This window comes from Rhinolophus ferrumequinum, chromosome X, assembly GCF_004115265.2.
Source record: "Rhinolophus ferrumequinum isolate MPI-CBG mRhiFer1 chromosome X, mRhiFer1_v1.p, whole genome shotgun sequence".
NCBI classification, from domain to species: domain Eukaryota; kingdom Metazoa; phylum Chordata; class Mammalia; order Chiroptera; family Rhinolophidae; genus Rhinolophus; species Rhinolophus ferrumequinum.
Window position 1 is genome coordinate 40,415,475 of NC_046284.1, and position 27,164 is coordinate 40,442,638.

General features: G+C 37.6%; 1 protein-coding gene across 2 annotated transcripts in view; it reads left to right on the forward strand.

Annotated features, from left to right (window-relative positions):
* Positions 1 to 27,164, forward strand: part of LRCH2 (leucine rich repeats and calponin homology domain containing 2) — a 169,814-nt gene that overhangs the window by 18,890 nt on the left and 123,760 nt on the right. For both annotated transcript variants that reach the window (XM_033112466.1, XM_033112553.1), the window contains exons 2-6: positions 12,580 to 12,724; positions 16,541 to 16,667; positions 19,804 to 19,909; positions 19,993 to 20,129; positions 25,628 to 25,761. In XM_033112466.1, the coding sequence (XP_032968357.1) occupies positions 12,580 to 12,724; positions 16,541 to 16,667; positions 19,804 to 19,909; positions 19,993 to 20,129; positions 25,628 to 25,761 (649 nt within the window). The remainder of the gene's footprint in view (positions 1 to 12,579; positions 12,725 to 16,540; positions 16,668 to 19,803; positions 19,910 to 19,992; positions 20,130 to 25,627; positions 25,762 to 27,164) is intronic.

The following is a 27,164-nucleotide window of genomic DNA, read 5'->3' on the forward strand; positions in this document are numbered from 1 at the left end:
TGTTTCATTTGGGACATATTTCTTTGTCTCCCCATTTTGGCTGTCTCCATGCATTTGTTTCTATGTATTAGGTAGGGCTGCTATATTTTCCAGTCTTAGTATAGTGTCCTTATGTAGTAGGTGTGCTGTGGGGTTCAGTGGCGCAGTCTTCCTGGTCACTTGCCCTGGGTACTCCAGGTGTGTCTCTTGTGTGTACCCTCTTGTCTTTGAGCTCTAGTTGCTGGTTGCACATCAGTGGGAGGGATTATTCCTGAAGCTGATTGGTTGTGAGGACTGGTTGGGCTTACAGTGGAGGAGCTGTTGTACAGGGACTGACCCTATGGAGCAGGATTTACCTTAGGAGTGCTTTCATGCTTGCCCAGTGTGCCCTTTGGGTGTGTTATCACTGGAAGTGGTCAGGTGATGCCTGACTGGGTCTGAAGCTGACCACCAGGTGTGCCAATCCTGGGGCATCCTGGGAGGGTCCCCACCGAGACCAAGTTCAGCCTCAGCGTATGCCCTGCCCAGGGCCACCTGGGATGAGCCATAAAGCAATCCACAGATGGCTGTCACTTGTGCTGGCATTGGAGTTTCCTCAAGAGTCCAAGTCACGAACTGAGGCCGGCTGTCGCTAGATATTGCCAGGCTTAGGGCTGCTCAGCCAGAGGTAAAGGACACGCCCAAGCCAGGTGCTACTTGTTTGGGTTTTGTGAACCTTTGAGGGATTTTAGGTAGATCTGCAGCATGAGCTAAGACAAGCCGTTCATACAGGAAACCACTGGAAGTGGCTTGAGTGGGCCTGAATGTGGGTGGGGCGGAGTCTCAGGGAATTAGAGCAAATGAACGGTGTTAGGCAGGTTGATGGAGACTCAGATATGGTGGTTGCCTGCATCTGCACGCTGGAAGCAGGCAGGGCTCAACAAAGAAATAATGGCTTCCACCAGCATCTCCGTCTGGGAGAAAGCTGCGCCTATAACCCTGCTCTGAAGCAAGACAATTCCCTGTATGTCCCTGGCACCTTTCAAGCCAATGCCCCAATGTTGGAGCTCAGAGCGAGTGAGTCCGTCCATGATTAATTCAATGTATGGGCCCTTTAAGAGGAGTACCTGGGACTGTAGCCACCTTCATCTCACTCAGCCACAATATTCCCCAGTTTTCATAGCCAGAAGTTATGTGGACTTCTCTCTTTTGCACTGGATACCTGGTCTGGGGATCCTGATGTAGTGCTGGGACCCCTTGCTCTTCAGTGGGCACTTCCACAGCTGAGATATCTCCCTTGACTTTTAATGATCAAGCATGGATGTGGGACCAGCCTGTTCCACATCTCTGCCTTTCCTACCTGTCTTGAAGTGGCTTCTTCTGTATATCCTTAGTTGTAAGGCTATGGTTCAGGTAGACTTCATGTGATTCAAAATGATGGTTCTGTATTCTAGTTGTAATTTTGATATGGTTGTGAGAGGAGGTAAGCAAAGCATTTACCTACTCCACTATCTACCAGATCTCTCATAACTTATAATTTTCTAAGTACAGGTCTTTGACTTCCTTAGTTAAATTTAGTCTTAGGTTTTTTATTTTTTGATGTAGTTGTAAATTGGATTGTTTTCTTGGTTTCTCTTTCTGTTAGTTCATTATTGGTGTATAAAAATGCAACTGATTTCTGAACATTAATTTTGTATCCTGCTACTTTACTAAGTTCATGTATCAACTGTGATAGATTTTTTGGTGGAATCTTTGGGGTTCTCTATATAGTATCATGTCATCTGCAAATAATGACAATTTTAATTCCTCCTTTCCAATTTGGATGCCTTTTATTTCTTTTTCTTGTCTGACTGCTGTGGCTCGGACTCGAATACTATGTTGAATGAAGTGGTGAAAGTGGACATCCTGATCTTAAGGAGAATGCTTTTAGCTTTTCTTCATTGAGTATGATATTAGCTGTGAGTTTGTCATATATGGCCTTTGTTATGTTGGAATATGTTCCATCTATTTCCACTTTGCTGAGAGTTTTTAATCATAAATGAATGCTGGATTTCGTCAAATGCTCTTTCTATACCTATTGATAATGGCCATACAATTTTTCTTTTTGTTTATGTGGTATATCATGTTGATGGATTTGTGGATATTGAACCAACATTGCCTACCTGGAATGAATTCCACTTGATTGATGGTGTATGATCTTTTAAATGTATTGATGAATTTGGTTTGCTAATATTTTGTTAACCATTTTTGCATCTGTGTTCATCAGGGATATCAGCCTATAGTTTCGTGGGTTTTTTTCCATTTTTTTAAATTAAAGTTTATTGGGGTGACAAGTGTTAGTAAAGTTACATAGGTTTCAGGTGTACAGTTCTGTAATACATCATCTATATATTACATTGTGTGTTCACCACCCAGAGACAGTTCTCCTTCCGTCACCATACATTTGACCTCTTTTACCCTCATCTACCACCCCCTCTCCCTTACCCTCTGGTAGCCACGAAGCTATTGTCTATGTCTATGAGTTTTTGTTTCTTCATTTGTTTATCTTGTTCCTTTGTTGTTTTGAGTTTTATATCACACATATTAGTGATACGTGTATATATATATATATATATATATATATATATATATGTATGTATTTTTTAAATTAAAGTTTATTGGAGTCACAAAGGTTAGTAAAGTTACATAGGTTTCAGGTGTACAATTCTGTAAGGCATCATCTATATAACACTTTGTGTGTTCACCATCCAGAGTCAGTTCTCCTTCCATCACCATATATTTGATCCCATTTATTATATTAATTGGGAGGTCTTTGAATGTAATTACTTTGTTACCGCCCCAACACTTAGCATAGTGTGTAATGAATAGTAGGTGTTTTGAACATTTATTCAATTAAGCCTTCTTACTCTGGGTTCCTTTTCTGGTCCCTCTACAATTTGTCTCTTTCCTTTCCTCTGTGTTTCCCACTCTTTCTCATGTATGTACTTTGTTCTTAATTTGGATTGGACTCCTGATTGTCTCCCTGAGTTTTGTTTTTATTGTTTTGTTCTATTACTTAAAAAAATGAAAAAGTATTAGGTAAAACAGATTATTATTACTTTATAAACAGATATGATTATTATGATTAACTTTAACTGTTGCAAATTAGGTACTGTTTTTGATTATTGTATTGCACCATTGCATATGTTTTTATTTTAGAAGAGTTGGCTGCTTTTAAATATTAGGTTAATAAATAAAATTGGATTTTCAGTAATGTTTATGCCATTAAGTAGTATGTTTGGCATTGAAAACATTAAATAATAAAATGTTTTGATGATTAATATGTTGTTTTAAATAAATTCTGTCTTGAGAGTCATTTGTAGATGTCATTTAGGAAAAATTGTGAGATGAATGCACATTTTGTGCTTAGGTTTTAGAAGTTTTCCTAGTAGTGTAGCTCTAAACTGTTTAAAATTGTGTTTTCGCATGTCTTGGTCTAGTTTTATCTTCTAACGTTGGTCTGCTGTATTCTATTTGCCATTAGCAAAGCTAAGATCATGAATCTGCAATGTTTATTATCTTCAGTTGCAATGTTTATTATCTTCGGTAGGATCAGAGCTTAAAGGACCTGATTATTCTTTTCTAAAAAGCCTCATCACCTCATGACTGAATTTTCTTAACATTTATCTATGTAATGTTGTTGCCTTAAGTATTCTTGTTATAGTCTTGTACATTCTTTTTCCAAATTGTTCTTCCTGAGTTTCCTTATGCCACTGTTCCATGGAATAAAAATAGTTTAGATTATGATTTTTAAGGACTGTCTAATAGTCTTTTATATGGATGTATCATATTTAATTTAACCATTCTTCTGTTAGATGTTTAAGTTACTATTCAATATGAGCACACAGCCAGGTGCAGGTGTGCTCTTAGCTGTACATTACTTCCCCCAAGAGGAATTTAAATTTGAGGGCAGATAATGCATTTTTTTTACAAAAATTCCCTGTAGTGTTTGCTTTAGTGCTGTGCCCCTCTCCCGTAGTTGATAGTAAATGCTTGTCAAATTTCTAAACTTAAAATTGTGGGAAGGAGAATGGCAATTTTATATACTGACTTCTTGTTCTATTTGTGTAACATAAGCTAGTGGAATGGCTCTGCTACAGTATCTTGGCATCTTGCACATATCCACAAAATCCACATAGGCAAAGCTCAATCACAGTCTGACTCAAATCTTGGAGAAGAGTCTGTGATCCTCCCTGGTACATGGCAAGATGGACATGACATAATGTCATTTCTTAATCACCTTCCTATCTTGTGGGAGGCTCCCCCATGGCAGTTTGTTGTCTCCTTCCCTCTTTCTGGTAATATGTGGGGCATTCTTTCAGGTACAGCTGCAAGTATAAAATTGCAAAGTTGCAATCTAAAGTTGACTCCTCAATAACAGAGCAACCCACGGTGCATGTTGTCTGTCACGTGGTCCCTCCTTCCAGTTTTGTTTTGTGGGACTGGGGATATAGGGGACTGACACTCTACTTAGATCGTGCCTTCTCTATTATTAACAAACTGAATCCATTTGGTGTTAGGGTAGCTGCCAGTATGCTGCTGTCTAGGGGCTTCTTGACAACTTAAACTAATAGGATTTTCTTTGGCATAGTTTGTAGAATTTGTCAGTACTTTGTAATTAGTCAGTATACTCTGACTTGCTTTTAATTTCAGCATATTTAGAGCTTTGTGGTTAAATAGCTCAAGTAAGGATGATCCTTGCGCTCTAAATCCAGTATTTTTCTAAATCCAGCTAGGAGTATACTAGCTTTAAAATCTGTGTTAATGTGGATATATCGAGATGAAGCATTTACTTTCACTTAGCTTGGTAGCTTGAACTCGGTTGTTTTTTCTTTTTTGTTTTGTTTTGTCTTTTTACTCTCCTCAAGGATTACTTTTGTTTTGGTATCCAAAGCCTACTAGAGCTATCTTGGGGAGTCAGTTTGATGCAAAGTCTTCTTATATTACATTAGACTTTCTTTTTCATTCAGTAGAAAGGTACTTAATTAAGGCAAATAAAAAGTATACTGTATAAACATATTCGTTTGATTTTCAGTGGCTTAGTTGATCTTCACCTAGTGTTGTCACACAGCAGCCTACCCGTCTGTCCCCTCGTACCTACCCCTAAAGAAAGGAGAGTCTGTGAGACTGATCCTTTCAGGGACTTTGTTTCACCTTTGTGCTTACACCTTATGTCTCCCTGTTTAGCCCCAAAGGGTGGCTGGTTAGTCTATGACGGGTAAGATTCCTCAAGGGAGGAACAACCTAAGACAGGCACAGTCACATAGGGGCCGTCTGGAGAATTCATGGGGTTGATAGAGGTGATCATAGAACCCCAACTTCTCCCGGCTAAGGAGAGCTTCTGCCTATATGGTTATTTTCCTTCCCAGAACCTGATTGGGAGGAGAGTCAATGATATGATAACATCAGTTCTCTATCTATTCATATCAGTAAGTTTCAGCATAAAGGTTATGTCCCTTGGGGAGGCACATACAACAATTACTAAGACATCCTGGGACTTTTGGTTCCAGCCGCTTGCAGACAAGGGTCATTGGTTTGAATCAGTTTCCTAGTATAATGTATGAAATTTACAGACCGTGGAGAAGACAATGTTACTTCTTTGTGTGTACATAATAAAAGCCACAAGAAGGCCCGATTCGGGGCTCTCAGTCCTTTGAGGCTGTGAGACCCTTGGCTCCTAGTGCATAAATCTCTTGATTTCTATTTCTTTCTTAACCCTTCACCGCCCCTTCTTGTTCTCTCACTCCCCGTGTTGCGCTGGATGCCACAACCTAGAAAGAAAATAATTAATGTCAGGTTAGTCATGCATCAATTGAGATGTCTTGGAGATGGTCAAGATGACATGTTTTGCCATTGCTTACTTCATTAATCGAACTAATTATAACAATTCAGATTATATCGTTTTTGTTTTATGCTTTAAAAGTAATTTAGGGGCCAGTCTGGTGGCTCAGGCGATTGGAGCTCCGTGCTCCTAACTCTGAAGGCTGCCGGTTCGATTCCCACATGGGCCACTGGGCTCTCAACCACAAGGTTGCCGGTTCGACTCCCGCAAGGGATGGTGGGCTGCGCCCCCTGCAACTAGCAACAGCAACTGGACCAGGAGCTGAGCTGTGCCCTCCACAACTAAGGCTGAAAGAACAACAACTTGAAGCTGAACGGCACCCTCCACAACTAAGGCTGAAAGAACAACAACTTGAAGCTGAACGGCACCCTCCACAACTAAGATTGAAAGGGCAACAACTTGACTTGGAGAAAAGTCCTGGAAGGACACACTGTTCCCCAATAAAGACCTGTTCCCCTTACCCAATAAAATCTTTTTTAAAAAAGTAATTTACATTAAACCATGATTTTGACATTGGAGTTACATAATTTCACAGTAATTTTCATTTAAAAAATTGTGACGTATAGTAGAATAGCAATGAAACATCACTCAACATAGTGATAGATGTTTGGTAGCAGACCAAGTTGTGCCCCATAAAAATAAAATGATTATATATGATACCAACTTATAATTAGCCTGTAATTGGAGTGTATGATTCATTTTTTTAATTAGAGTATATGATTCTTATGAATAGTATCTATGTGGTTAGAATCCAGTTTACCTTGTGAAGCATAATACCTTAAAAATAGTGTGATAATTAATTGTGTTTTTCTTATGACAGATGCAATGTCTGCTTATTGTACAAACTTTAAAAAATAAAAGCATAGAGAAGAAAATACAAATCACTCCTTATTCTACAAACCTTGAGTAAATATTAACATTTTGTTATAGTTCCTTCATACTACCACACTCATCACCTTGCACATACATCTAGGTTTTTATATGTGTATATATGTGTGTATAAAATGTACATTTTTATGGGAAATAATGGATTCATACTATTTATGCAGTTTTTTATATATATATATATCTTAATTAAAGTTTATTGGACTGAAAATTGTTAGTAAAGTTACATAGATTTCAGGTGCAAAATTCTGTAATACATCATCTCTCTATATATCACATTGTGTGTTCACCACCCAGAGTCACTTCTCTTTCCATCATCATATATTGGATCCCCTTTACGTTCATCTACTACTCCCCACCTGCTTACTCTCTGGTAACCACTAAACTATTGTCTGTTTCTATCAGTTATTGTTTTTTCATTTATTTATCTTGTTTTTTTGTTGTTTTCATTTTCATATAGCACATATCAGTGAAATCATACGGTTCTCTACTTTTTGTCTGACTTACTACACTAAGTGTTATAATCTCGAGATCCATCCATGTTGTCGCAAATGAGTACTATTTCATCTTTTCTAATGGCTGAATAGTATTCCATTGTGAAGATATACCACAACTTCTTTAGCCATTCATCTGTCGAAGGACACTTTGGTTGTTTTTAAGTCTTGGCCACCGTAAATAAAGGTGCAGTGAACATTGGAGCACATATTTCTTTATGGATAAAGGTTTTCAGATTTTTTGGAAGATACCCAGGAGAGGGATTGCTGGGTCATGTGGTAATTGTTTTTTTTTTTTCAATTAAAGTTTATTGGGGTGACAAACGTTATAAAATTACATAGATTTCACGTGTACAATTCTGTAATACATTGTCTATATCTCACATTGTGTGTTCACCACCTACAGTCAGTTCTCTTTCCATCACCATAACATTAGACCCTGTTTACCCTCTTCTAGAGCCTGCTTCCCCTCTTACCCTCCGGTAACCACTAAACCTTTGTCTATATCTATGAATTTTTGTTCCTTCATTTGTCTTGTTCTTTTGTTGTTTTCAGTTTTACATACCACATATCAGTGAAATCATGTGGTTCTCTACTTTTTCTGTCTGACTTACTTCACTTAGCATTATAATCTGAAGATCTATCCATGTTGTCACAAATAGTACTATTTCACCTTTTCTTACCACCAAATAGTATTCCATTGGGTATATATACTACAACTTCTTTATCCATTCATCTATTGAAGTACATTTTGGTTGTTTCCATGTCTTGGGCACTGTAAATAAAGCTGCAGTGAACATGGGAGTGCACATGTCTTTATGGATAAATGTTTACAGATTTTTTTGGGTAGCTACCCAGGAGAGGAATTGTTGGGTCATGTGGTAGGTAATTCTATTCTTAATTTTTTGAGGAACCTCCACACTGCATTCCATAGTGGCTGCACACGTCTGCATTCCCACCAGCAGTGTATGAGGATTTCTTTTTCTCCACAGCCTCTCCAATTCTTGTTACTATTTGTCTTGTTGATGATAGCCATTCTGACTGGGGTGAGGTGATGTCTCATTGTGGTTTTTATTTGCATTTCTCTGGTGATTAGTGATGTTGAGCAGTCTTTCATATATCTATTGAACATTTGTATGTCCTCTTTGGAGAAATGTCTCTTCAGGTCCAATGCCCATTTTTCAATTGGGTTGTTTGTTATTTTGTTGTTGAGTTGCATGAGTTCCTTGTATATTTTGGATATTAGCCCCTTATCGGAGGCACTGTTTGCAAAAAAACTTCTCCCATTCAGTCGGTTGCCTCTTTATTTTGTCGATGGTTTCTTTTCCTGTCCAGAAGCTTTTAAGTTTCATATAGTCCCATCGTTTATTTTAGCTTTTACTTCCATTGCCTTTGGAGTCAAATTCATAAAATGCTCTTTCTGTTTGTTTCTATGTATGAGGTAGATCTGCGTTGTCTCCTAGTTTTACCGGGCGGCCTTTACCGGGTGGCCTTTACTGGGTGGTAGTAGGTGCCCTGTGGGGTCCAGTGGCACAATCTCCCTGGTCACCTGTTCTGGGTGCTCCAGGAGTGTCCCTTGTGTGGGTTGTGTGTGCATTCTTGTTATAGTTGAGTCTTGAGTGCTATTGGCACATCAGTGGGTGGGATTGACCCTCAGTCTGACTGGCTGTGGGGTTTGGTCATGTCCACAGCTTTTGGTGTGCTGTGCCAGTGGTTTACCTCACTGAGGGGGATTAGCCCCAGCTGGCTCTGGTGCCTGTTGAGATTGCCCTTTGGGTGTGTCACTTGTGGGGCTAATTGGGTGATCCTGTGCTATGGTCTGAAGCCAAACTCCAACTATGTTGATTCTGGGGCTTCTTTAGAGGGTCTCCAGTGCAGTGTAAGGTCAGCCACTGCCTATGACTGGCTGGCAACAGTGTGGTAGGATCTACAAAGCAATACATGGTTGGTCGCTGCCTGTGTTGGCTCTGGAGGCACGTGGGAGAAGCCATGCTGTGAACCGAGGATGGCTGCCACCAGTTCCGGGTCTGGGATAGCTCTGCAAAAAGACAGGACATTTTGAGGCCTGCTACTAGCTGCTGCATCCTTTAAGGTTCTGCTGCTGATAAAGGCTTCTGGGGTAAACAGTTGGGTGTGGCGGCGTCTCAGTGAGTCACCAGGGTGTAGCAAGCAGACCTCACCAGACCAATTTAGGTTTAGAATTGGCCATGGGCATGGGTAAGGGGCTCAACACAGGAAAGATGGCACCTGCCTGCTGGCTGCATGGGAGAAGGACCTCACACAGGGAAAATGACAACTGTCCCTCCAGTCCTCACCATGAAGCCAGACAACTCAGTCTTCCTTTGTATGTCTCTGATGCCCCCAAGTCACTGTGTCTCTGCTGGAGCCCAGGGTGAGTGCCTGCAATTGAGTGAGTCAGTGTGCAGCCCTTTTAAGAGCACGTCTGGGTTAACCTCAGCCTTCCCTTTTACCCAGAGGGTTGGAATCCTCACTGGTTTTCACAGCCAGATATTGTGGGTGCTCCTTTTCCTAGCACCAATACTGTGGTCTGGAGAGCCTAGTGTGGGGCTAGGGTCCCTCACTCTTCTGGGGGTAACCTCTGTGACCAAGGCATCCATCCCGATTTTCAACCACCACACGGAGGTTTGAGACCAGTCCGTTTTGTGTCTGCTACTCCTACCAGTCTCCACGTAGCTTCTTTGTATCTTTAGTCGTTAACCTTCTGTTCAACTATACTTCAGATGGTTCTCCAGGTTGATTGTTCTATAATTTGGTTGTAATTTTGATGTGTTCACAGTATGTGGGAAACACAGTGTTTACGTACTCCACCGTCTTGGATCTCCCCATATTGGCTTTTTATCTCTATTCTTGCTATCTTAATTCAAGCTACCATCATCTATCTCTAGGACCATTGTGTTATTTATGGGTACTTAATACTAGATATTTTACAGAATAACAAACTGGGCATAATTTTGTTTTAGGATTGCAAATTCATTGTAAGCAGTAATTTTTGACTCCCAGGATTCTGAGTTTACAAGACTGAGAGTCAAAACCCTGAATGTAAAAGAAACATCCTAAACTAAAAAAACCAAAAAACAATGAATTAATTTTCTCCTTAATACAACTGCATGATGCTTGGGTATTTAGAGGAGGTAAGAAAGGATGTTGAGAAACTTCTATTTCAAATTCAGATTTTGGTTTCTTGTAATTCTATTGTTTTGTTTAGTTATTCAGAATCTCATGGTATAAGAAAAATCCAAGTTAATTTATATATTATATAATCATAACTAATATTTTTTTTTGCCAGTTATAAAATTTTACATTAGGTGAGTGTATATCTGTGTATGTGTATACACGTATATAAAGCATGTATTAATACTTGTGTATTAACGTTCTAAGTAAGGAATTTACTATATTGCTAAATAAATGGGAGTCATCCCTCAGAGTGAGGAAGTTGAGCATTTGTAGGAGGCTGTTCTTATTAGGACATACCAGATGCTACATGAGGTACTGTGGGCTGAGCTATACCCTAGATGTTCTCCCTGACAGAGGTAAATAATAATCTTATGTTTTCAACCAAATAAGTATAATGAACTATTGTCAGCTAAGTATATTACTATGATAAGGTAGCTAGCTAGTTTGATAATTCTTTAGGCAGTGGTTCTCAACAGAGGTAGGGGGATTTCTATCCCAGGGGACACATTTTGGTGCTACAATCACTAGAGGATGTTACTGGCATCTAGTAGGTAGATGCCAGGGATGCTGCTAAATATTCTACAATGCCCAGGATAGCCCCACACAACAAATAGTGCTACAGCCCAAAAGGTCAGTAATGCTTTGGATGAGAAACTCTTTTAGGGTATTTTTTTCCAACCTGCCACATGATATCCTAAATATTTTTCAAAATTTCATTTAACAAATAAACCTTTAATAGAGGTGTAATAGTTATAATGATTTTTGTGAAAACTTCAATGAATAGAAGTATATTTGTGTGTACTTGGAACAATTTTTGAGAGGAAGGAATAAAGGATGAATGCCAAGTTTCTGGCTTGAGCAACTCACCAGGAGGATGTTGGTGACATTATCTGAGATGAGAGAAATAAATGTGTGGAGTAAAATCTTCAGTTCAAATTTTACACTTGTAGAATTTGAAGTGTCTGAGACATATCAAGAGGAAGTCCTGAAAATCAGAACTTAGTTGTTCAGACATATCTTTAAATTGAAATTTGTCAGTACAGGAATATAAATTACCCCTTGGATTGGCAGAGTATCTTAAGAAGGAAAGAGTACTGCATAACATAGCCCTTAGGAGCACCAACATTCATAATATGGATAGAGGAGAATCTAGCAAGAGAGTAAGAAGTAGCCAGAGAGAGAAGAGGAAGTGATCCAGAAGTGTAGACTTCCAAGCCAAAAGAAGAGAAATGTTTCTAGGTGGGTAAGTGATTATTGATATGGAGGTTGTTGCTGACTTCCGTGGAGTGACTGGAAACCTAATTACAGTGGCTTGAGAATTCCACTATAAGTAAGAAGTTTAGTTGTGTTGTAGATTTATGTCAATTTGGCTGTGAAGGAGGAAGAGGTCTTGGAGGAGGATGTAAGATCAGGAGAGGTTTTTTAAAAAATATATTTTTAAAGATCATAGAGAATTCCTTATTGGTATTTGAAAAGATATATTTTAAAGATATTAAAGCATATCAAGTGTAATTTGTTAATGAGTGGACTTTCCACGAATGTATTTCTTTTTTTTTTTTTTTTAAGATTTTATTGGGGAAGGGGAACAGGACTTTATTGGGGAACAGTGTGTACTTCCAGGACTTTTTTTCCAACTCAAGTTGTTGTCCTTTCAATCTTAGTTGTGGAGGGTGCAGTTCAGCTCCAAGTCCAGCCGCCGTTGCTAGTTGCAAGGGGCACAACCCACCATCCCCTGCGGGAGTCGAACCGGCAACCTTGTGGTTGAGAGGACACGATCCAACCAACTGAGCCATCCGGGAGCTCAGTGGCAGCTCAGCTCAAGGTGCCATGTTCATCTTAGTTGCAGGGGGCGCAGCCCACCGTCCCTTGTGGGACTCGAGGAAATTGAACTGGCAGCCTTGTAATTGAGAGCCCACTGGCCCATGTGGGAATCGAACCAGCAGCCTTCGGAGTTAGGAGCATGGAGCTCCAACTGCCTGAGCCACCGGGCCATCCCTCCATGAATGTATTTCTGTATGTTTGTTTGTTTTGTAACCTTCAAGGTCATGGTGAATAATATTTTAAATAATTACTTGGATTCTGAGGGATTCAGCAAGTATGAAAATAGTTCTGTTTATTACATTAGATATAAGTGTATAACACTCAAACATTACATTTGTTTTTCAGATCTTTCAAGAAATCGTTTTACAGAAATTCCTTCTGATGTCTGGTTATTTGCACCTCTTGAAACATTAAATTTATATCATAATTGCATCAAAACCATTCCTGAAGCCATTAAAAACCTGCAGATGTTAACATACCTTAACATTAGGTAAGGAAGAATTTTGGGGGGTAAAATTTTTTATTATAGTTCTAATCCTTTTTAGTAGCAAAGGAATGTGTTTGGTTTGGCTATGTAGCTTATATTTATCTTAATGGTATCTTATATGAATTTTTTAATATGTCCACACTACTTTATAAGCCTTTGGTCTTGCTGTTGAGAGCAGTGCTTCTCAAACTAATGTGCACAGGAATCATCTGGGGATTCAAATGCAGAATCTCACCCCATATGTCTGCAGTGGGGCCTGCATTTCTAACAAGCCTCCTGGTAATGCCCATGACTGCTGGTCCTTAAATCATTTTGAATAGCAAGGCTTCACATCAGAAATATTTTACTGAAATCATAGCACCACAATACGGATTTATTTATATGCATCCTCAGTTAAAGTTAAACATTAAAAAGAAATAGTTCTTGAGTTATATTTTCACACTCTCCTGACTCTTTGTTGCTACCTCAAGGATGGATAGATTGTATAGATTGGGATGGGAGTGTTGGAATATTAGGAAGTGGATGATAATTAATGGTAATACTGAATAAGTGCTTACTATGTTCCAGGCAGTGTTACAGATACTTTACACATATTACCTCGTCTTCACAACAGCATTTTGAGATATGTACTTTTATTATCCCTCCATTATGGATGAGGAAACTGAAGTACAGAGAGGTTAACTTTACAGCCCAAAGTCACATATATAGGTATATGTCATGGTAGAGCCAAGATAATAATCAAAGCGGTATGGCTGTAAAAGTTACCTGTTTAAATTCCCATATAGGAAAGGAGTAAGTATAATTAATATACATAAGTAATAATGCTCATTTCTTGCTGTGATATATTAATTCTTATGTATGTCTCCCCTAGTGGTGTCACCTGGCAGTATATCCTATTTTAACTGAAACCATTTTACACCTTAAAATATGTGAGAAGAATTTCCTTCATTAGATGTCAGTCGTTTGGGTTTCTCCTTTCTCTAGTTGCATACATATCTCCTTGGCCTGGCTTGGGAAAGGTTTGAGGAAAGTGAGGTATATTTAAGTTTGTTTCTTTTTGTTCTTTTATGGAAAAAAGTGATTTCTCCAAATTTGAATTACATTTCTATATTAACATGTATGGCATATCTTAGGATACAGGCACACCTCAGTGATATTGCAGGTTCAGTTACAGATCACTGTAATAAAGTGGGTATTGCAATAAATAGAGTTGTAATCTTTTTGCTGGTAAAGGGTCTTGCCTTCAATTTGTAAAAAACGCAACACTTGTGAAGCACAATAATGTGAAGCACAATAAAATGAGGTATGCCTGTAGTTTTATTAAAACTTTCTCTGATTCTTTCCTGGTTTTATCTCCAAAAGTTAACTTCTGAGTTTTGTTTGCAGTCACAAAAATTTTTGAATAAACTATATTGAAATAATAATTGTTCTAGTGACTGACTTCCTTTGATTATCTCTAAAACATGGCAAAAATGTAAGCATTAATGACTTACTAGCTATGTATAAAGAAATCAAATTCTAGAGAAAGCTGACTATACTCATTCAATGAACCTGCTTCTTAAGGGAAGAAAATAAACCAATTTTGAACTTTTTTGGGCTGAGGGAGATTAGGATGTGTTTGTAACATGCTTTTCTTTTTCCTATTTATTTTATTTTTTATTTTGGTTAAATATCTTGAGCAACTCGTAAGACAATTTTTCAGGCCTGGCCAATATTCTTGGTCTAGGGACATTGTCTTTTTTTTTTTTTTTTTTTTTTTTTTTTTTAAGTCTGTGCCTGGTCTAAAGCCAGTCTAGTGTTTCTGGATGTCCTCTGCAGGTGTAAAATGGGGTGAAAGGTTTTGAAATCTCCCTTGGGGTAAGGTCTTGAAATTTCCCCTGGGCCTTTACTGTGCACGTTTCACAAAATGATATGTACATACAGGTTGATAAATGTCACTTTGAAAAACAGGAAAAAATAATAGCTCATTGCTTATGACTACTTGGTATAGTATGTAAATGTAATGGTAGACTTCATATATTTTGGTATTAGGATGTCTTAGTCCATTTGGGCTGCTATAACAGAATACCATAGACTGGATGGCTTATAAAACAACAGAAATTTATTCTTCATAGTTTTGGAGGCTGAGACGTCCAAGATCAAAGTGCTGGCAAATTTAGTGTCTGGTGAGGACCCACTTCCTGGTTCATAAATAGCTGTCTTTTAGCTGTGTCCTCACATGGCAGAATGGGCAGGGAGCTCTGTGGGGCCTCTTTTATAAGGACCTAATCCCATTCATGAGGGATCTGCCCTCATGACCCAATCACCTCTCAAAGGTTCCACCTGATATCATCACCTTGGGGATTAAGTTTCAACATTGTAATTGTGGGGAACACAAACATGCAGTCTATAGAGTTAGTCAGTCTGTATTGGCATATAAATTTGACGACAGTAGTTTGTGGGTAAGGGACCCAGAGCTAGATCACCTGGTTTTGAATGCTAGTTCTCCCACTTAACTAGCTGTGTGACTTTGAGCAGTATATTTAATCCCTTTTTGACTGTTTCTTCATCTGTGAAATGGGCATCATGATAGTACGTATCTTCCTAAAGTAGGTTGTTGTGAATGTTAGTCGAGTTAACTCGTGTGAGGTGCTCTGAACATGCCTGCACATAGTAAGCACTCAAGAAATGTTAGTTGTTATATGTAAATGTATCTACAGAGATAAGACTGTTGTCTCAACTTTGAGATGAGATAAGGCTGCTAGTAGGCTGTTCTACCAGAAACTTGTAACAAAAGGGAATGCGTTAAGGTTATTACATGTTTTTGAAGATATAATCCTATTCATTCTTTCATAAATTTGAGCATAGTGCATGCGAATTTATCCTTGCAGCCTTTCCCCCTAGTTGCAAGCATGGAGCTATTGAATATAGTGAAATTACAGTAGAGAGCCAGGTTCTGGTATTCATTCTCTAGCTCAGAAGATGATTCTGGGTTTTGAGAACTGGTGGTGTGTAGAACAATATCATAGGTAACAGCACAGGTTTTGTAGTTTGCTGTGCCTGGGCCAGTCACTTAACCAGTTGTTTTCTTATTTGTATAATGGAGCTAATAACACTACCTATCTTGTGGGGTTAATGTGAGGATTAAATGAGATAATTAGTGTATGTAAAGATTTTAGCTTGACTGCTTCTCGGCTTTTTGGCTCAGATCAAGTGAAGATTTTATCTTGATACAAAGTAAGCACTCATTAAATATGATAGTTATTATTTAGTCAAAGCTTCCTTTTTACTTTTTTTTTTTTAAGATTTTATTGGGGAAGGGGAACAGGACTTTATTGGGGAACAGTGTGTACTTCCAGGACTTTTTTCCAAGTCAAGTTGTTGTCTTTTCAGTCTTAGTTGTGGAGGGCGCAGCTCAGCTCCAGGTCCAGTTGCCGATGCTAGTTGCAGGGGGCGCAGAACCACCATCTCTTGTGGGAGTCGAGGAATCGAACCAGCAACCTTGTGGTTGAAAGGACACGCTCCAGCCAACTGAGCCATTCGGGAGCTCAGCGGCAGCTCAGCTCAAGGTGTCGTGTTTAATCTTAGTTGCAGGGGGCACTGCCCACCATCCCTTGCGGGACTCGAGGAATTGAACTGGCAACCTTGTGGTTGAGAGCCCACTGGCCCATCTGGGAATCGAACCGGCAGCCTTTGGAGTTAGGAGCATGGAGCTCTAACCGCCTGAGCCACCGGGCCAGCCCCCTTCCTTTTTACTTTTGAGTTGATTTGTTCTTTTTCAGCATAAAATGTCAGGTTTCAGACATATTTCTCATAATGAAACTTTCTTATTCTTTTCAGTCGAAATCTTTTATCAACATTGCCAAAATACTTATTTGAGCTTCCCCTTAAAGTTTTGGTCATCAGTAATAACAAACTCGTATCCATTCCAGAAGAAATTGGGAAGTTAAAGGGTTTAATGGAATTGGTGAGTAAAATAATTGTATTGATTTTATATAATATGCATAATATATACCTTTATGTTTTGGAAGACTATTCATTCTTTTATGTAATTTCACAGTAATTTTTTAAAAAGAATAAGTTGGCATATGCCTAAGTTCACTTTAGGAAAATTTTGAGATACCATTGCTTATGTCTGATTTTAACTCACAGCCACAATAAAAGCCTGGTTGTTCCTTAGTCCTAGTGAAGTCAGAGGCTTGCTTATAAGTCTTAAGAAATGCTTTTCAAACAAATACGCATTTGTCTATCCATTTTATGGAAAGTAAAGGTCCTACCAGGAAAATATAAGTTTTCTGTAAGGTTTTTACAGGGCTACTATGAAAGCCTCAGAGAAAGGGGATAAAAGAAGAGAATACAATGACTGCAAACAGTAGAATCAACAAAGTAACCCTTCTTCTCCTGTGTACTCATGTGATTTTATAACACTTTTGGGACCAAGATAAATGGAAAGAGGCCATTATATACAATTGATTGTAGGACTACCGTGTCTCTCTGAAAATAAGACCTAGCCGGATAATCAGTTCTAATGCGTGTTTTTTGTTTTTTTTTTTGGAGCCAAAATTAATATAAGACCCGGTCTTATTTTACTATAAGATCAGGTCTATAACATCACATCGCATCACATCACATCACAATATATAACATACCAGGTCTTATATTAATTCTTTCTCCAAAAGACGCATTAATGCTGATTGTCGGGCTTAGGTCTTATTTTCGGAGAAACACGGTAGTGAATCTGTGGGTGTTGTCATTGTAATATTTTCCCATGACACTATTCTACAAGTATGTGGTAACCAACTGCAGTGAAATTCTGTCATTAGCAGCTTAGGAAATACTCTCAGAACTCCAATCCCCAGCAGAGTGCTTTGTAGAGTAAGTACCCTTTTGTTGAGTGGGTCAGTTTCCTGTGCCTGGGTTTTCTTCTGGGAAATAGCAGTTACCTATCAAATTACTATGGATTTTCTATATGGAAATCTTCAGTATTAGACACATTTGGGAGGAAGCAATAAAGTATTTAAAGGGCATTTTCCCAAAGTGTTATTATCCGTCATTTTGATAATAGCCTGTTTTCAACATAGCAGCTAAGTTGCTCCTGTGAAAACATGTCAAGTCATGTCATACCTCTGTTTAAAAGTTTCTGGTTCCTGCCCACATCTCTCTGAGTAAAATCCCAAGTCATACCCTTCCCCATCTTAGTTTTCCCCTTGCCTGCTACCCTCTAGTTACACAGGATTCTTTGCTGTTCTTAGTACATGTCAGGCGTGCTTTGCCTAAGTGCCTTTACGTTTATTGTTCCTTCTGTCTGGAATATTCCTTTCTATATATTGGCATGGCTCACACTATCAGCTCTGACAACACTACTCAAATAACAGCGTCTCCATGTGACAATCGAAATTGCTAATATCCCTCTCCAATACTATTAGTAGCACTGCCATTTTCCTTTATTCTGGGTGTGTGTGTGTGTGTGTGTGTGTGTGTGTGTGTGTGTTTTAATAGTACTTAACACCAACACCTTCTAGCATATTATAACCTAGCCCCCTTGCTAGAATGTAAGCCCCATAAAAAGCTGTGAGGGCAGGAATTTTTGCTTAATGTGTCCTGTGGGGCAGGGAGAAACTTTCCTCTACCCTTAAAGTTCTCCTGGATTGTCTAATAATCAAATAGACGTGAGACAGGTTAGCAAGAGAAAATAACCACATTTAATACACAGATATGTATGGGGACTCCATAGACATGAGAGAGTCACAGACCCCATGCACACAAGAGATTCAGAGACAGAAAGGGAACATGGGTATATAAGCCATTCTGAGCTAGGGATGAGGTAATGAACCTTAGGGCTTCAGAGCGTCACTGCAGGTAGAGCATGTGTTCAGTAATTATTAGTTTGCCCTGCCATATAGAGAGGTAAAAAAGTCTGGTGATAACTCTGGCGAAAGGTAAAAATTTCTGGTGATAACTCTTACTATGGCCCAGCTCCTACTTTAAATTTAAATTTAAAAAGTTAAGGTGGGGGGCAAAATTTTCTCTTGATCCTGCAGTGTCTTGGTTGCCTTTAGCTCAAAATAATCCACATACCACTGAGCCACATCTTGGAGTGGCTCGTTCTGAACCCCCACAATTGTTGGTTGAATGAAGATGTCTTAGATATATGAGTAGTTTGAAAGAAATATGTAGGATACATTTTTTGAGTCATCTGTGGATCAGATGATTAGGTATTCTTTAATATTCTTTTGAATTTACCTTCCTGCCTTTTTTGCTTTTGATAAGACTGTATATATGTGCCATTCCTCTCCCTCCAAGCTAATGTAATTTCCAGTGAAGGTTGGACTTTGGAGTCAGTTGCTGTGGAACGTGAATTTCAGTTGCAGTGTGTATGGAATGAGTGCTGAGATCTTGTTGCAGTTTTTTTCTTCCCTTTTTGTTGATGTGATAATAAGAAAGGGGAGGGAGAGGAGAGCACAATTAACTCAAGCTGTTCTTTATCCTCTTTTTATGAAAATGAGGCATAGTTTATCTTTAAATCAGGGCTTGCTTTTTAACTTAACTCTGAGACATTTCCGATTCCGATGTCCAAGAATGTCTTTGGGTTGTTAGCCTCAAAACTTTGTGCTTGTAACCCCTCATATTTTGCATCCTTTTGAGGAAGAGGCTTATTAGTTAAATTGATCCTGGCTATAGTCTTTAGTTCTTCAGCTCATGTATAAGTCCTGGACTTTTCTCAGCTTCTACCCAAGTATCTCAAAACAACTACTATAATTGGTAGATTATCAGTGATTGATAGTTGTCTTTTATTTTACCTCTGAATGAAGAGCACTTGAATCCTTTGGGTTTTAGTCGATTAGAGTGGTCTTCATTGCGATTTTCACATGGCAGACTTATATAGTACTAAGTTATAACCTCAAATTTTTGCACAGAAAAATTTATGCCAACTGTATTATGTTGACTTCATGATGTAATACAAATAGAAATCTTCCAGATAATTCATCTTTAGAGAAACGACATTAAAGGTAACTTTTACTAGCTATTGGCTATGCACTTTAAGAATTGAATTATATCTGTATTTCTCAGTTTGTTTGTTACAATTTTATTTTCTTGTTTAGGATATCAGCTGCAACGAGATTCAGGCCCTTCCTCAGCAAATGGGAAAATTACATTCACTTAGAGAGCTAAATATAAGAAGAAATAATCTTCATGTGTTGCCAGATGGTAAGATGCTCACTGTTTTTACTGACATGAATGAAAGAGTAACTATGTAAAACTGAATTTAATTATTTTTCATTTCTGAACAGAATTAGGAGATCTTCCCTTAGTCAAGCTGGATTTCTCTTGTAATAAAGTGACCGAAATTCCAGTTTGTTATAGGAAGCTGCATCATTTACAAGTAATGATTTTGGATAATAATCCATTGCAAGTACCACCAGCACAGGTTTGTAATAAAAATATGATATTGTTTCTTCTATTTTTCTTCAGAATTATATCTGTTACTGGTAAATCAAAAATGTATCAAAATTAGGAGTTAATTTGTTGTTGAAGTATTGTCTAAAGGAGTTTTTCTGAGAAGTGGCTTTTTTACTTTGGTGAGCATTTTAGCTTTTGGTAGGAGTTTTAGCTTAGCTTCTACAGAATAGGATTTAGGAAACCCAGGTATCAACTTCCTACTTGTGAACTGATAATTCTGGTTGTCAGTGTTATTTTGAAAGGATAAACTATGGAGTCTCTCTACTTCTGTCCTACTCAGGTGTATATATATACTTTAGATTTATTGTGTGATTGATTGAAGTACATTCTTAACACTGATAGATAGAATCATAACAGAATGAAAAGTGTAAAATGTTAATTTAGACTTTTAGTTTGAGGATTAAATTCATGTTGAAGCTACTGAAATTATATTAAACGCATACACTAAGATATAAACCGATATGGACAAAGAATGAGAGAGCAGAGGATAACAGAGGAGAAATGGCAACAGAATTTTGGAGAATGGGAAATAGATGGACTAATGGTAACCAAGGTCTCTACTTACACTACACAAAAGTATCTGGCTGAGGGAGACCACTTCATGGACGGTATAGATGCCTGACCACTGCAGCGTATACCTGAAGCTGAAGCTGAATACTACTGAATGTCAACTGTAATTTAATATATATATAGTCACAGGATGTATACAGCACAGGGAATAGAGTCAATGGAATAGTAACAGCTATATACGATGTCAGAGGGGTAGTAGATTGGGGGAGGAGGATTATCACTTTGTGAAAGGTGTAAATGTCTAACTAGTACGTTGTTTTATACACCTGAAACTACTACTACTACTACTAATAATAATAATGATAACAATAAAAGAGTATCTGGCTGAGGAGGCATGTGGCAGTGAAACTCCAGTCTGTACTCTACTTCCAAGCTATGTGCCCTGACATAGGGTTTACATACATTCAGAAGAAGGGTTGAGCTTTTCCTCCTACAAAGGTACATTCCACTCATTCCAATGGAGGTACCTTTCCTGATTCAGATAAAGGCTGGTAGGGGTCCTTAACAGGACAGAGAAAGCTGAAACTTGTTTTTGCTATGGGAGAAGGCAACAAGAAACAAATTGATTTACTGTGTTAAACCTGGGAATGGCTTGCATATTTTTTTGTTGTTGTTTGTTAGAGGAAACATGTAACTCTGAATACAGGGATGAAAGACTGAAAACACGAAGGTTGGTAGAATGTCTAAGGCACTGATGTCCAGTTTCTGAATGATGGTATGTGGGAGGAAAAATAATTTTCCTTCTACCCTTCTAACTTCTCTCTGGTCTAATAACCAAATTGACATGAGATAGATTAACAGGAGAAAATAGCCAAATTTATTATGTATGTACATACGGAGGTTCTGTAAGAATATGGGACCCAGGACAAATCCAGCAATTGAAGCTTATATGCTCTCTTAAGGAGAAAAGAGGTAATGGTTTGGACTTCAAAGGGAAGGTAGGCCATTCACAGGTAGATGAGAAGCAAACATAGGGTAAACAAATTCTTGCCTGGCTATCAAGACACAGAGGGGAGTCTAACAGACTTTGCAGTTCCTGTCTGCCACATTTAGTTCATATTATGCTAAGGAGATCTCCCTTCCTGGAGCAGTCTTTTTTATCTGAATTCTTTTAAACAGATAAGGAAGAGGTAAAAAGGATCTTTTTGAGTCTTTTGTTTCTTAGAAATAACTAGCTTAAAATATTATCCCCAAAAGGCATATTTTGGGATGGTAAACTCTGTACCCCCCCTTTATGGGAATGTTCTTTAATCTGTGCTGTCCAGTACCATAGCCACTTGCCATGTGTGACTACTGAGTACTCAAAATATGGCTAGTACGACTAGGGAATGAAAATTTTAATTTTATTTTGATTCATTGAAATTTAAATAGTTTCATCTGTTTAATGGCTCCCATATTGGACAACAGGTCTAAGATTTACACCCTCAGATTCTTGCCCTTAGCTCCACAGCCACATGACTGCCCCTCATTTGCATTAGCAGAAGCCTGGGGTTTACTCTGAGGGTAAGTAGATTCTCTCAGATTCTCTCCCTCAGCTCATTAGCCAAATGATTATCACTTCTTGCCTCAGCAGAAGCCTGGCATTTACTCTTTAGAGCAGCACTGTCCATCAGAACTTTTTGAGGTGATGGAAATGTTCTGTATCTGCCTTGTCCAATATTGAGCACTTGAAAGTATATAGTGTGACTGAAGATTTGAATTTTTAATTTTATTTAGATGTAATAAATTTAAATTTCAATAGCCACATGTGGTTAGTAGCTACCATATTGAACAGAACAATCGTAGAGAGACTGAAAACCAGAATCAAGAGTCCAGGTACAGCTATGGGCAGGAGTGAAACCCCATACTGAAAACAGTGAATGCTTATATACTGAGTGTTGGGACCCTCAGGTAGACTTGTCTTGCTTGGCTCTCAGAATGCTTTTAGCCCGTCTTATTTATCTCAGGCAGGATTGGTGGATTTCTGATTGAACTAAAGAAGTAAACACACACACAGACACACACACACACACACACATCTTTGGGAGGTTCTCCTGATGTAATGGCCAGTCCCAGTCTGATCACTAGACAGTGAGGCTCACCATTTGTAAACTTCCCCCTCATATACAGAGATTCTAGTTGGCCTCTTACTGCTTCACTTTTTTTTTCTTTTTTTACACTGCTTCACTCTTAAAAATGCACAGATAGCCACGGATCACTAGACATTTGCAGGAATAATCTCTAATATGAAAGATAACAGACCAAAAGACTGAAAGGCTTCCACTAAAACAAAATGGGTCACATTCATAGGAGTGATAATCAGAATTTCTCAGCAGTAGCACAGGAAACTGGAAGATGTTAGAACCATACATTCAAAGAGTGAGGCAACATTTCCATCTTTCTATACTCAAACTATCAGTCAAGTGTGAGGTAGAAAAGACCGTTTCAGACATGCAGGGTCTCAGAAATTTTAACTGTCATGTACCCTTTATTGAAAAGCTAGCAGAGGTTGTGCTGTATCAAAATGAGAGTAAATTAAGAAAGAGAAATTCTTCTTGTTCAAGATTGACAAGTATGCATCGGCCTAGAGAGCAACCATCATTTTGGAGTAGGGGGGTTGTCTCCAAAAAGAAAAAAGAAAAAGAAGAAAGAAACTGATGGATGATTTGGTGTATTTGTCAATATGGAGAGAGTTTTACAGTTCTGTCAGAGAGTCAGGCGTTAATTAGTAATAGACATACAGAAAATTATGCAAAGGAAAAGATGGGGTAATTAGTCACTTTAGAAAACAAAAACTTATAGCAGAAAGGAAATTTAACTGTCGAGGAAAAACATCCAGCCTAAGAGAAAACATGTAAGAGTTTATTTGAGCCAAACTGACTACAGTTGCCAGGAAGCAAAATCTCAACGGATTGAGAAAATGCTCTGCAAAATGGCGGTTTGCAGCTTATTTTATACATAGAATCAGAGGAAGAGGGTTACATGAAATCCATTGGTGATAGATTAAGGGGGTGGGAGAAAGCAAAGCGGGGAAATCTCTGGGAATGGAGTGACAGGTACTTCTTTTATATAGGTGGGTACAGGATAGTTAATAGTTCACTCAGAGATGTTAATCAAGGGGCAAGAATAATAATGAGGGATTGTGTACTTTCCTTCTTTGGTCCGGAAAAAGGGATTACTAACATTCCAAGGATGTCCTTTTAGGTTCAAAAAGACAATAGATAGGCCCACTTAAAGGCACAGATTAACTCTAGGAAGGAAGCTGAAGACGTGACTTCCTGCCATGGCCCACTTAGTTTTGAATTTTTATGCTCACGCCATCTCATGTGGTTATATTCAGTCTTCTGAGCGCTTGTCAGGTTTAACCTATGACCCCTTTTCTGTCCTCATAACTAACCTATGTGGTTCATCTGTGAATATTTTCTTAGTCATAAAATTGTAAATACTGGATTTTGATGTAATGAAAAATTGTGACATAGTTATAATAATAGTAAAGATTTATATAACACTTACTGTACTCCAGGCACTATTGAAAATGCTTTGCATGCATTAACTCATTTCTTACAGCAACCCTATAAAACAGGTACTGTCATTATACCTCATTTTATATAGGAGGAAACAGAGACATGGAATTTAAATGACTTGTCAAAGGTCACATGGCTTGTATGTGGTAAAGTCAATTTCAAACTAAGGCAGTCTGACTCAAGTTTATGCTCTAACCACTATGCTATGCTTCTGGAGAGGGAGGAAGTATGTTTATGTGAATATATGGGGGTTGGAGATGGGAGGATGGTAATAGTGGTATATGTGAAAGTGGTGGTAGTGGTAATGTAAGAAATCTAAGTCCTCTTCTTCCTTAGTAAGACCTTAATAAATAAAACCTATACATGAAAAATAAAAATAATAGAACCATGTTATTTATAAGTACGAAGGTAAATAGCAGAAAAACAACTAAGAGTTGAATGAGGGACTGGGTCTTAGAGATTGAAAGGGGCGGAAAGGAGGATTGATTTTTTATCAGTTTTAGAATTTTCTATGACTTAAAACTATGTACATGAATTACTACGAAAAAATTAAATTTACAAAAGAAAATCAGCATTTAATTTGGTAATGAAAGAATATTTTACTTTGGACAGATAATGGGATACATTTTAATTGGTAATGTAATACATAATTGGTCATGTATTTATATCCTAATAGCTCAAAAGTTTTAATTTTTCTTTCAAATGAAATTTTTCAGTGGTGAAGTCAGACATGGTGTCTATTAGAATTATCTTAAGAAACATTTTTCCTTTATACTTGAAATGATAGTTACTTAATGTACTTTTCCTTTTTCTTTGTTGATTAATTTTTGCATGTGTTGCTAGGTTATGTGAGCACATAAAACAAAATATTTTTATTATAAGTTTTGAGAAATATTTATTTGACATCACTTATGGTGACTGTAGTTAACCTTTGTGAAACTGACTTACTTCTTTACTGCTCATTAACTACCTTTTTATATAGACTACTTTCTTCCACATGGTATTTTACCCTTCATTATTCCTTTTCTCTATCGCCAGTGAAAATAACTTTTCAGGATACTATCTTAGTTGAATTTACTATTTTTAAAAATTATTTTATCCTGATTGGCCTTTCAACAAATTCATTTTTCCTACACTTAAATTCTTTTGATTCACTTTTTTTCCAGTGTTTAGACCAAACAGCTTAGTGATTTTGATGAGATCACTTTAAAGAATTACATGGATAGTGTTTTTTTCTGTTCTCACCAGTCACAAATTATTCAAATATGCAAAGTGTCCATCATGATTGTGATGTCTCAGCGTAATTTGAAATTATTAAAATGTATAAATAAATTGGTAGATGGCATTTATATTTGGACCTATATGATTAAATATTCGTTTTATTTATTGACAGATATGTTTAAAGGGTAAAGTACACATATTTAAATACTTAAATATCCAAGCATGTTGCAGAATGGATAAGAAACCAGATTCCCTGGATCTTCCATCATTGAGTAAAAGGATGCCCTCCCAGCCTCTCACAGACAGGTAATGCAATATTCTTACAGTCTCATTTCATGATTGGTGTCTTCTCTCTATATAAAAGTTATTTATTTCCCACAACTGAAAGCAGCAGGTGAACAAGACAAATAAAAACTAATAGACACAGACAACAGTTTAGTGGTTACCAGAGGGTAAGTGTGGAGAGGGGATGGTAGAAAAGGGTAAAGGGGGTCAAATACATGGTGACAGAAGGAGATTTGACTTTTGGTGGTAAACACACAATGCAATATACAGATAATGTATTATAGAACTGTATACTTGAAACCTATATAATTTTACTAACCATTGTCACACCAATAAATTTTAAAAAAATAAAATAAATTTATCTTGAGTGTACTGAATATGTTTTGGCTGATTGGCTCAGTGTTAAAATCAATAATTGGCTGAAGTGAAATATCACAATCATAGAATGAACTTCTGGGATACTAGAATCAATTTGGAATTTTCTCAAAAAGTATTATTAAAGCTTTAGTAGTATAATGTAAACATTTGACATTATATTGCAGAAGCACTAATTTCTCAGCACTTGACAACTATTAATTTAATACTGTGATCACTCTGTTGTACATTTGTAGCAACAAGTAGAATTTGACTTTGAATTGAGTTTAGTGGAAGAGCAAGACATTTTGGGGTACTTTCGTACTTCATATTCTTTATATCCTTTATGTCTAGATCAAAGATGATTTATCATTGATGTTTTGTATGATATTGGTGTTTTTCTCCTCATGAGATTTTGAAGTGGTAGATTTGATATTCTGTTTTTAATTCATCCTTTCGATATGTATAGATTTGTCTGATTTTATGAAAACATAATTTCATCCAGGATTATGGAAAATAATTGTAATGGGGTGAGACTACAGAAAGGGAGACTATGCCCCTGCTTAAAATATTTAAAAGTTTGTCATTGTATTTACGATAGAGTTTAGACTAGTTGGAATGGCAATATTGTGAGTACTGTTAATAGTGCAAGTTCTGGAATTCCCAAATAGAACTTTTTCATGAATAATTTCTGTTGCCTAAGTAGAATTAAATATCTAAACATTAAATTTAGTTCCTAAAGGTTCTTTGTTTACTATTATGAATGATAAGTATACCAAATATTTCTGCAAAAATTAGACTTAATTCATATTCTGATTTCTATTAGTCTGCTTTATATTTATTTAAAAATGAATTTACTTTAGTAACAGCATTTATTTATTTTACAAATACCAGTTGGGTGCCTACTGGTAGGTTCAGGTATATTTTGTTGAATGACATACCCATTGGTCTCAGCCTTCATGTAGCTCACAGTCTGATGGAGGAGGAGTCAGTCAGTGAACAAATCATGGGAATAGAACACACACTCGCACAATTTCAAATTGCTGTGAGTGCTGTGAAGGGAATGAACA